Genomic DNA, 11,527 nt, shown 5'->3' on the forward strand with positions numbered 1-11,527 from the left:
ATATCTCTTCTGGCAAAACTACATCAGGACAATCGGAGTTATTTCTTGTGGTGTCATTGATGTGTTCGTACGAATTGATAATGTGCTTCATTTTTTCCTGCTGGTGGTTAAGACGGGGTGGTGTTTGCCGTTGACCTACAGAAATCCCGATGGTTCTGCAGAATGTTTTCTTTGTGTGGAAGGATCTGAGGTTAAACAGAACACATAAGAACACATATTGCAGAATGACTAAAAAATAAAATAAAATAAAATAAAACAAAAGCAAGCTGCATTATCTTTAAGAAAACTATATTCCTTCCAAAAACTATTACAGTGTGATAATTTAAATAAAATCTTTTAGTAAGCCCTCATTTTAGCCAACTTATGAGTAATGTGGACTTTTGACCCATGAGATGATAATGAAACAGTATCTTTTGCTTTTTTTCCATTCCCTCTCAGCCTTGTGAATGAGTTGTGTGTGATAGGTTAGACTGAGTGCCAGTGAGCCCTTGGATGAAAGAATAATAAAAAGAAGAGGAACACATACAATGTTCTTGAACTTGAAGGTCTTGATGGGGTCTGGGAACTGATGAGACCTTAAGATCCTTTCTTTTTCCTCACTTTACTGTTCTGAGCACCAGTCTGACTGTATAGTTCGGGATAATGACATTAATCACAAGGGTTCTAAAGAGCCATTCTCAAAGATGACCAGAATGCATGCTATTACTTGAATTTCTAAAGCTCTTAGGACCTGGGCTTAGGGATGTGCACCTGTAGTCTCAACTACCCAGCCAATGTGGGAAGATCTCTTGAATTTAGGATTTCAACACCAGCCTGAGCAGCATAAAGACTCAAAGTCTCAAAGCAAGAGAAAGACCCAAAGACCAAGAACCAGGAAACAAGGAAGGACCTCTCAGGGTGATTGGAATCTCTGTAGATGTCTAATAATTTTCATAATACCTCTAGCTGTCCCCCAAACGAGATATAGTACTTTTCAGGGCTCTCTTGGATCTTTCCAGAGACAAGTCAACCAAGGTGTGGCACTTCCTCTGTGATCTGGAGGTTTCTGTTTTATTGCTCTTCTGCAGACCAATTGGTCTCTTTGAACTGGGTGGCTGTGCGAGTTTTATCAGGCATTCAGATTCTGACTGCTGACAGTTGTGTGCCCCACATCTTAATGGGCCAGTGTAGGCTCAGAACTGAAGAGGCTTGTGCAGGCTGGGCAAACATGCCAGGCTAAGCTGAAAGAAGGAGTGTGTGTGACTATTAGGAGTGGCATGGGGCTCTCTGAAATTACCTTTGGATGAACTAAGGATTCTTTTGGCATCTCAGATCAACTAACTTCTTTCATTTTTGCTTTTAGCTGATTAGACATGAAACCACTGACAGCTTTGAGGGAAGTTGTAAAAGCTACAACCTGACTTGACTTCTAATTCTCTTTGCTTCAATTCATTCTAACGGATAGGGGACCCTAAGTGAGGTTATGTACTGCTCTCTACTGTGGTGAGCTGGGTAGACAAGTTGATGGGTAGGGATGCCCAGTGCTGATGTTGAAGGCAGGGGTGCGATTTTTCTACCATTGTGGTTTTTGCCACAATAAACTGTAGAAGAGATTTCCTGACCTGAAGCTTCGTGATTTACTTATTTTACAGCCCTCAGTACTACAGTGATATCGAGCAGCTGATTTGCGTACCTGGCTTTGAAGGGCCTTGGAAGCAGCAGAATCATTTGTAGTGCTGAGAACTTTTCCAATAATGCCCCTCTCCTCGGCTTTGTCACTAATGCTTGACAGGCAGGCTTGCCGGCTAAGGGAACATTTTCAAATTATAAACAATGTAGAAAAATGTAACATTTTTTTTTTTGGTTGAAATTGTTTCCTTTCTCATTTTAAAATGAGATCTTTAAATTCTGTACACTGAATTTTGATCTTATTCAATCTCATTCCACAACCCCTCCCAGATTCTTCCCTTCTTTTAGACCCACACAACCTTGGCTCTTCTTCTTAATTAAAACCAAAGCAAACTAAACCAAACCAACCAAACCAAACCAAACCAACCAAACCAAACAAACCCAACCCAACCCAACCCAAACCAACCCAAAACACAGCAAACCAGTAAGCACCATTTGTGCTTCCTAGGTACTCTTGGATATGTGGCCTTTGTGGCCTTCTACTGTATCTCTCCCTCTCGCTCTCCCTCTCTCTCTCTCTCCCTCCCCCTCTCTTCTTTCCCCCTCCCCCTCTCCCTCTCGGTTTTCACAATTATCAACTGACAATTAATAACACGCAGTTATCAACTACCTCCTCAAGCAGGGTGAGCCTTTCTGTGTAACTTAAAATCTCTGTAATAGGATTTTTGTCTGGCTTGAGCTTGTGTAGGCCTCAGGCATGGTGTCACGAGTGCTACAAGTTCATATGTGCAACTGCCCTGCTGTGTCTGAAAAGCACTATTCCCTTGTAGTCATCCATTGCCTCTGGCACTTTCAGTCTTTCTACTCCCTCTTCCATAATGATCCCTGAGCCTTGAAAGAAGGGAGCGTGATATGGAAGTCCCATGTAGAGATGAGCATTCTTTAGTTTCTCATTCTATGCACCTTGATCAGTTATAGGTCTCTGTTACACCTCATCTATGGCAAAAAGAAACTTCTTCAACGAGAGCTGAAAAATACACTAATATCTGGGTATAATAATAATTTGTTAGGAGATGGATTAATACCATGACTAATACTATTGCAAAGCAATAGTAGTAGGTTCTCCCCTAGGGCCTATGACTTATTTAGCCATAGATTCTTGGTCTGCAAAATGGTGCCAATACGAGTTTCAGCAAGCCAACTTTATATCTAATCAGAAAATGGTTGGTCACTGCCGTGACATTCATGACATTATTGCACTAGCATTCATTTCTTGTCATGCTGGTCATTATTGTACCTTGCAAAATTCATATCTGGATACGCTGTGTGATTATTTTCTCCTCTAGTAGCATATAAAATACCACAAAAGCTATCTGGTAGGGATGAAGCTTCCAGGCGAGCATCCGTTTGATTTCCCTGTGTTCAATGGCTTAAGTGTATGGTGTCTTCAGCAACAGAGCCTTATTGTCACATTTAGAGGCTACTCAATAGCAATGACAATAGCATCTAATGTTTGGGTATCTATGGGACCTTATTGTTGAATAATTCCAAAAAGAGGTAATTCATTCTTGGCACTTTTTATTTGTTAGCATGTGGTATCCAGAGGGGGCACTGTTACTTCCTTCTGGGGTAATTCCATTTAATTTTTAAATATGTGTTTATATATGTGTGTGTATGTATTAGTATGAAGAAAACCTAAACATTGAGAAAACAAACAACCCCGTTAAAAATTGGGGCATGGTCCTAGACAGAAAGTTTTAAAAAGATGAAATACAAATGCCTTTTTTTTTTTTTTTTAGTGTTCAGCATCTTTAGTCACCATGGAAATGTAAAAATACACAGAGATCTTATATTACCCAAGTCAGAATGTCTAAGATCAAACAACCAGACAAACAAACCTCAACTGGTGACAGATGGTGGTGTGAGTATGGGGGGAAAGGGACCATTTACTCATCGCTATATGAATCAGCATAGAAACCTTTATAAGCTAGAGGTAGATCCACCACACATCTCAGTTATACCACTCTTGGGCATCTTTTCTAATGATCCTAAATCCCACCACAGAGACACCTGCTCATCCAGGAATGTTGCTGTTCTGTTCACAACAGCCAAGACATCCATCAACTGATGAGTGGATTTTTTTAAAATTGGAACCTTTACACAATGAAACATTATTTAGAAAATATTAAGAGAAACGAAGTTATGAAATTTATGGGTGAGTGAAGCTGGAAACAATCATTCTAAGGTAACCCAGAACCATAAACTTTGCAAATTTTCTCTTATTTGTGGATTTTTAACTTTGAATTTTCAGATATTGTGTGATTCATTTGGAATAACATGGAGGCCAGGAAATTGGTAATGAACCATGGAGGGGGTGACAAGAAAGGAGAGATAGAATATATCGATATAAAGGGCTTCAGGACAATAATGGAGCAAGAAAGGCAAATGAGTGGGGGTTGGGGGGACAGAATAGAGGAAGGGATATGGGGATGGGACAAGGAACACTGAAGACATTTGAAAAGACTGCGTGCAAACCTAGAATTGGAGATGTTTCATAAAATGCATACATAAACACATCTAGAAATTTAACATTTTATATATAAATTTGATCTCACTCTTCTGCAGAATCTGACAAGGTTCATCTCAGAGGAGTTGACAGTAAAACTGTGGCTTAAGATAGGGACTAAAGAGAGCTTAGTGAAGTATTGAGTTACAGTTAGATATGGGGCTATGATCTGGCATTTCATTGTATGGTAAGGTGCCTATGTATCAGTATTATTATTGTCAATAATATATTTCAAAAGAGCCAGGGGAAAAGAGTTTGAATATTCTTACCACAAAGAAATCATAAATATGTAAATTGATATACATGCTAATTACCCCAGTTTGAGCAGGGCACACCATGTAGTCCACGCTCCAAATCATCACATTGTTCCCCATAAACACGCACAACTGCTATGTGTGAATGAAAATGATTAAGAACGAGCTAACTTTAGAAACAACATAAAAATTAAATTTGCAGCTTGCACAATTAACAAAATGTGCAAAATCATCCTCTTTGAAGGGCTATTCTTCTTCATGAGTGCTTCTTGTTTCCAGAATTCATCCCGTCTTTAGTGGGCTAAGGATGTAGGCCACTTAGGAAAGTGTTTACCTAGAATGCTTAAAGTTGTGATTTTTCTTGCTCCCTAGCTCCACGTAGACTGAGCTTGGTGACACACACCTGTCATCATAGCAGTTTGGGGTGGAGGTAAGAGGATGTGAAGTTCAAGACCATCCTTAGCTACATAGAGAGTCTGAGGCCAGCCTGACCTCATGAGGTCCTGTCTCAAAACAACACTACTAATGAACACTTGGAGATGGCAATAGGAGAATCACAAATTTATTGACAGCCTTGGTAATATAGTGAGCTCAAGAATCACGTGAGGTACATGTTAAAACATCACATCTATGAAATATTCCAAACAAAGATGAGAATATTATTCTAGGGAGTGAAAGTTAGACACTCGGTATCATGTTTAAGAAGTATGAAAGCTTTAAAGACAGATGTGATTAAAATCCCAGTTCAGTGATACAGAGAATGTATATATATCGCACACACACACACACACACAAAACCCGTGGTGTTTACAGATTCCATATCTACTAGGGATTTAAAGTATTAAAAACAAGTGCAACTATACTAAACATCTACATGTGTTTCCTAGTCAATATTTCCTAAACAGCACAGTATAAAAATTACTGACATTGCTCTTTCATTGTATGTTAGAATTAATCCAGAGGCAATGTAAAGTATACAGATGTGTATATAGATTCTCAAAAACTACTATGCCATCTACTTCAAGACTTGAACATCTAGGGACTTTAGCACCCAAATATTAGAGAGCCCGGTTCTAGTACCCCACTGATAATGAAGAAGCCTGTAACTATCTATTTCATGCAAAAAATAAAAATCACAGAAAAAAATGTAGAAGATATACATTAGATCTTAGTGGTGTATACTAGAACATAGCTCAGTTATAGAGCAATTGCCTGTTGTGTGTGAGGCTGTGTATTTGAGCGTCAGTATTGAAAACACTTAGTGGTAGTTAGTGTTGATTGCAGAATTTTTAGCTATTTTAAAACATTTTATTTCAGAAAAATTCTGAGTTTATGGAAAATTTTGAATGCCACTGAGTTCTCATATATTCTCATACTCAGTTTCTGGTTATTAACATCTTGAATTACTGTGACCCACTTATCACAATGAATGGATCAATAGAATATCATTATTATCAACTTAAAATCTGAATTTTATATTTGCTCAGTGGCTTACAAATTTCTGTCTTGGAATTTCTCATCTAGTATAATATTTTGACTTTACTCCAGAGCAAAATCATTAGACTCTTTCTTGCTATAAAGATTTCTAAGGCTTTTCCTTTTTTAAAATGATCTTGATAATTTTAATGGAGCATTGGTTAAGTGTTTTGTAGAATTTGCCAATTTTTTTTTTGTCTAATGTTTTTCTAATGAGTAGACTGAAGTTAAAGTTTTGAGAAAAAAAGACCACAATGAGTTAACCATTGTTTTCATTACATCATATCAAGGGACATGCCATCAACATGACTCATCAGTGTTGTTGTAGGTCACATGACCTACATACAATAGTTTTTAGATTTCCCGCAGTATATTTATCCCCCTATTTACCCCTCCCAGAATGTAGGTTTTAGAAGAAAGCCACTGGGAACAATTCATATTTAAGAGATGGACAAAAAATGTTATACCTACTTGAGGGTAGAGGATTGTGGTGGTTTAGGTTGTCAACTCAACAGAGTCTAGAATAACCTGTAAAAGATTATCTTGATCAGATTAATTGATATGGGAAGACCCATCTTGACTGTGGGGAGAGCTATCTCCCTGCAGCAGAAGATCTCTCTCTCTCTCTCTCTCTCTCTCTCTCTCTCTCTCTCTCTCTCTCTCTCTCTCTCTCTCATTCTGCCTTTCTCTCTTAATTTTTATTTCTAGATTTATTTCTTTCCCACCTAAAATATTGAGCTGTTCCAGTAACAATTATGAAAAGTCTCTCTCTCTCTCTCTCTCTCTCTCTCTCTCTCTCTCTCTCTCTCTCTCTCTCTCTCTCCTGAATTGTTGAAATCATCTGGCTATATCTTTGCAGGTCTTTTTCTGCTCTCTCTCTTCTGAACTACCCATCCTGGTTGAATGTAGCTTTACCACGTCTTAAGGTAGTGTTGATGTCAGTCTTCATTTTTAGTGTTACGTTAGCTATTCTATGTGCCAGGCTTTCTTTGTATAAATTGTAAAGTAAACCAATGTTTACAACAGTGGGTTCTCACCCTTCCTACTAATGAGACCCTCTAACACAGTTCCTCATGTTGTGGTGACCCCCATCCAGAAAATTATTTTTTTTGCTACTTCTTAACTGTAATTTTGATGCGGTTATGAATTGTAATATAAATATATTGGTCTTTTCTGATGATCTTAGGTGACCCCTATGAAAGGATCATTTAGGACCCAAATGGGTCGTGATCTATAGGTTGAGAACCACTGGTCTATAATATAACCTAGTTATAACTTCATTGACAATCTTGATAAGGTTGCAAATATCAAAAATATGTCTTTTACTAAGCTGAATTTGTTATTCAAGACATATAGTTAGTTCTATATTTGGCTTTGTATCTATAGATTTAGTCATGCTTTGGTTGAAGATATTCTAAAATATTGACAGCTGGTGAAATGACTTAGTAGGAAAAGATGCTTGTGGTTGAGCCTAAAAAATGATTCGAATTTAATTCTTAGGGCCCAAATGGTGAAAAGAGAGAATTTGTGCAAGTTGTTCTCTGATCTCTACACCTATGCCATGGCATATGTGCTCTCTGTCTCTGTCTCTGTCTCTGTCTCTCTCTCATACACACACACACACACACACACACACACACTCACATAGGTAAAAATGTAAATATAACTTTAAAACACAGATTTCAATAAACTATTAGGTCTATTGAGGGTGTACAGACTTTTTCTTGTCAACATTCTTCAAACACAAGTTTAGCAACCACTTAAATGACGTTTCCATTATCTTAGCTATCACAAGTAATCTAGACAGGATTTAACATGTGTAATAAGATACATGTAGATTAGACCATTTTCTATGAGGGATTATGTATTTCAGTATCATATCCACAGCAGGTCTTGGAGCTAATTCTCTCCAGACACTGAGGGAGAACCTGCCCAGTAGAAGTGCATGAGTTAATCTGTGCCAGCTGATCTCAAGTCTTAGTCAAAGAAGAGGAAGATGTAACAAGTGGGGTGCCTAAGAATCCTTTGTTTAGCTGTGCAGAAGATGTTCCCTTCAGCTTTCAGGGAACTGGTATCTGCATGACAGGCAGAGATGCAGTTGGTAGCTTTTCAAGCCATCTTTCCTCACACCATCAGTGTTTGTTCTAAACCAAAAGAAACACACCACATATCTATCTCTTCCTTAAGACTGACATCAACCTGCCAACTCCCTTCACAGCCTTCTTTTTAGATCCAAGCCTTGTCTCCAGAAAGACTTTTTTTCCTTTATCCCTGAGGTAATGTTGACAGTTTACTTAATCTTACTATGTGTGATTTATGGTATTAAATAGTTAAAATAGCACCATACTGTAACACTCTAATAGGATTGGATTTGTTTTTGTTTTGAGACAGGATCATGATAGGTGGCCTGATTCCATCTACAATTTGGCTCTCCTACCTTGGTCTTCTGAATGTTAGGCTCATAGGCATGTGCCACCAAGCCTAGCTAGATGAATAGCTATTATTAACCAGCACTCTATGAGATGAAGGAGAAGCTCCAAGGAAGGATGCCATTCTCACAGGCTTATGGCTTCTTTGGCTAGATGCAGGATTCCTGTGAGTAGCTCACGTCTACTCTCTTGGATTTTACAGACAAGTTCCTCATCATCCTAAGGAGGGGTTGCCTGCTCCAAAGCCAGTGCACACCCATTGAATTCTGTGGGGGAAAATCCCCTATGACAGGCTTTCGAGGGAGCCTCTCTCTGCACGGTCAGAGGAATTGGAAATCCAAACATTTGATTGTACTGGGCAGAGCATAGCAGCTTAGTGAGCAGAAAGAGCTGGGAAATGAGACTGGAGAAATGAGAGTGTCTGTCTGGCCAGCAGAGCTTTTCCTTTCTACTGCTAAATGGACAAGGCACCCAGGTACTTCTAGGGTCTCGAGAGCTTCTTCTGGGAGGAGGACCACTGAAGTACCCATTCTATCCCCTTTCTGACTTGGCTGACCTTAACCTTGGCCAGCTAGAACCTCCCCACCCCTGCCGATCATATTTTCCTGACCGGAATCGAGCACTTCTCCCTGCTGGGCTTAAAGGCGTCATAAACCTAAATTTATTGGCTCGACTCTACCACTTGCATAGAACAATATTGTTTAAATGTCAGTCATTTGCTGTGTTTTTCACCCCACCATGTTGGATTCCATGCCATCCACCTGTTGCTAGTACTTTGTGCCGAACACTTGTTTTAAAACCAACCTTCCAAAACTGAATAGCCTGGCTCCTCGAAACCAGAACAAAAGCTGTCACTGTAACCGGTCAGCATTCTGCCTCTCCCTCAATATGCCCAGTTCTTAGGTCCCTCTGGCTCCCGGGGGGTGGTGGTGGTGGGATGGAGGTGTGTGTCTTGCTTTTGTGCCTCTCTGTACCTTGTGCTAGGGTAAGATTTCTGAGCACACAGCCCTTTCAGGTACTTTCAGGCAGAGTTAGCTCAGATTTCTGCAAATTGCCAGCTCTGTCAAATGTTCCCTAAGATAAGACCTGCCCTTCTAGTCTTAAGCCCAGACATCACAAAGCAGGAAAAACAAAACCCAAAACAAAGCAAAAACAACAACAACAAAAAACCAAAACAAAACTTAAATGGAAGGCTACATAACATTGCTTAGAAAGATGTCTTTAAAAGCCAAATTTCTGGATGTAAAACAGACCTTGAGCTATTAATGAGATGTTTCAATGGGTTCTTTCTTTCTTTCTTTCTTTCTTTCTTTCTTTCTTTCTTTCTTTCTTTCTTTCTTTCTTTCTTTCTTTCTTTCTTTCTTCCTTCCTTCCTTCCTTCCTTCCTTCCTTCCTTCCTTCCTTCCTTCCTTCTTCCTTTCTTTCTCTCTCTCTCTCTCTCTCTCTCTCTCTCTCTCTCTCTCTCTCAAGCTGCTTTAAGTTATTGCAAGGCTACAGAAAGCAAATCTCTTGTGATAGGAGGGACCCAATTGCAGCTGGGAGGCAAGAATCTTTTTGAAGCTACTCACCCAGTTTCTGCCCTCCCTTGTCCTTCCCCTGGCCCGAGGGGATCCCACCAAAAAAGGTTGGCGGCTCTTTGCAACCTCACAGATTTCGTTCTTTCCAGGAGCTGCTGCGAGGCTTCATTACAGCAACATAATGTTCTTGTTCTGGGGGCTCCCCCCTGGGGCCCCAGTTCTCCGACTTCAACTTGAAACTAGGCCAGTGCATAGGAATCCAGTAAACAGGGTTGCTCAATGCATGAACAAGTGAGCAAGAACCTCTCTCTCCTCCTGGGAGTGCAGAGAAGGAGGCCTCTTCTTTCCAGTCTGGCTCAAGGCCCTTCTCTCAGCCCCCTCTGAGTACCCTTCCCATCCCCATCTCCTTTGGACTCTGTATGTTCCACGACAGCCAGGTGGACAAAGTCATGTGTGTGCTGAGTGTTCCCTTGACTGCATGTTCCCACTGTTGGTCACTCTGGGGAGCAGAGGATCATAGATAGGCTTAAGTTGATTATTCTATGTCCCAAGTTGCTGCAGTCATATGTGCTGTGCTAGTGATAGAGTTGCAGAGAGCCAACATGTGGCAACTCCCCTGGTCTTTTGGCAGAAAATTATCCTGTTTTAAAAGGTTAACCGGGTAAAAAGGATGGTACTGGAAGAGGTTGAAGAAAATGATCTTAATTTCAACCTTAGTTCCATTAGTAAATTCTGCTGTAATTCTTGAGTAGAGTTCACAATAATTTAATAGACTTTATAATTGAATAGGCTATAATAAAGACAAACAGAAAAATTAATAAATTCATTAGTAGAGAAGAAAGTTTCAGTTAGACAGAGAAGTAATAGATTTTATTGTCATACTTTAATTAAGAAATAAGATACTTCCTTAAGAAGGATGAACCACAATTAAGAGGATTTGGCAGATGCTCATAGCCAGCCATTGGACTGAGAGCATGGGGTCCCCAATGGAGGAGTTAGAGAAAGGACTGAAGGAGCTGAAGGGGTTTGCAATCCCATAGGAAGAACAACAATATCAACCAACCAGACACACACCCCTCTCCCAGAACTCCCAGGGACTAAACCACCAACCAAAGAGTACACATGGAGTGGCCCATGGCTCCAGCGGCATATGTAGCAAAGGATGGCTTTGTGGGAGGAGAGGTCCTTGGTCCTATGACTCAATGCCCCAGTGTAGGGGAATGCCAGGGTGGGGAGGTGGGAGTGGGTCGGTGGGTGGTGGGGGAACACCCTCATAGAAGCAAGGGGGAGGGGGTGGGATAGGGAGTTTGTGGAGGGGAGACAGGGAAAGGGGATAACATTTGAAATACAAATAAAGAAAATATCCGAGAAAAGAAAAGAAAAGAAAAAAAGAGGATTTGGAAGGACTGAGCTGCAGCTTTTTCTGAGGTTTGTTCCTAGCTTTTCTATTCAGAGTCCAGAGCACTTGAGAAGGTGAGAAATTTATACAAAATGTGCTTACCTTCAGCTCTGAAGTAGGATCTTTCTGGGCAAGATGACTGAGAAAAAATAAGTTTTCAAGAAGAGCAAGTAAATGATCCTTGGAGCAGGAAAGGCCGGAACATATACATCACTGGGAGACAGCTACTTGTTATCCTAACCTTGAGTCAATGTCACTAGAAATAAACTGCATACTTC

General features: G+C 40.1%; 1 protein-coding gene across 2 annotated transcripts in view; it reads right to left on the minus strand.

Moving 5' to 3' along the window:
• Mc2r (melanocortin 2 receptor) overlaps positions 1-10,017 on the minus strand; it is a 10,817-nt gene extending 800 nt beyond the window's left edge. The window contains exons 1-5 of one of the 2 annotated variants that reach the window (XM_085833613.1): positions 9,902-9,968; positions 6,376-6,432; positions 3,679-3,762; positions 1,673-1,784; positions 1-185 (exon numbers count right to left, since the gene is read on the minus strand). The exon at positions 1-185 is cut by the window's left edge and continues 800 nt beyond it. In XM_085833613.1, coding sequence (XP_085689739.1) covers positions 1-185; positions 1,673-1,707 — 220 coding nt within the window. In that variant the 5' untranslated portion in view covers positions 1,708-1,784; positions 3,679-3,762; positions 6,376-6,432; positions 9,902-9,968. Of the gene's footprint in view, positions 186-1,672; positions 1,785-3,678; positions 3,763-6,375; positions 6,433-9,901 lie in introns of both variants that reach the window. The other variant, XM_085833614.1, reaches the window with a different exon arrangement.
• Positions 10,018-11,527: the final 1,510 nt, after the last annotated feature.

The sequence above is a fragment of the Mus caroli genome, unplaced genomic scaffold (assembly GCF_978045245.1).
Source record: "Mus caroli unplaced genomic scaffold, Mus_caroli_1 scaffold_19, whole genome shotgun sequence".
Taxonomy (NCBI): Eukaryota; Metazoa; Chordata; class Mammalia; order Rodentia; family Muridae; genus Mus; species Mus caroli.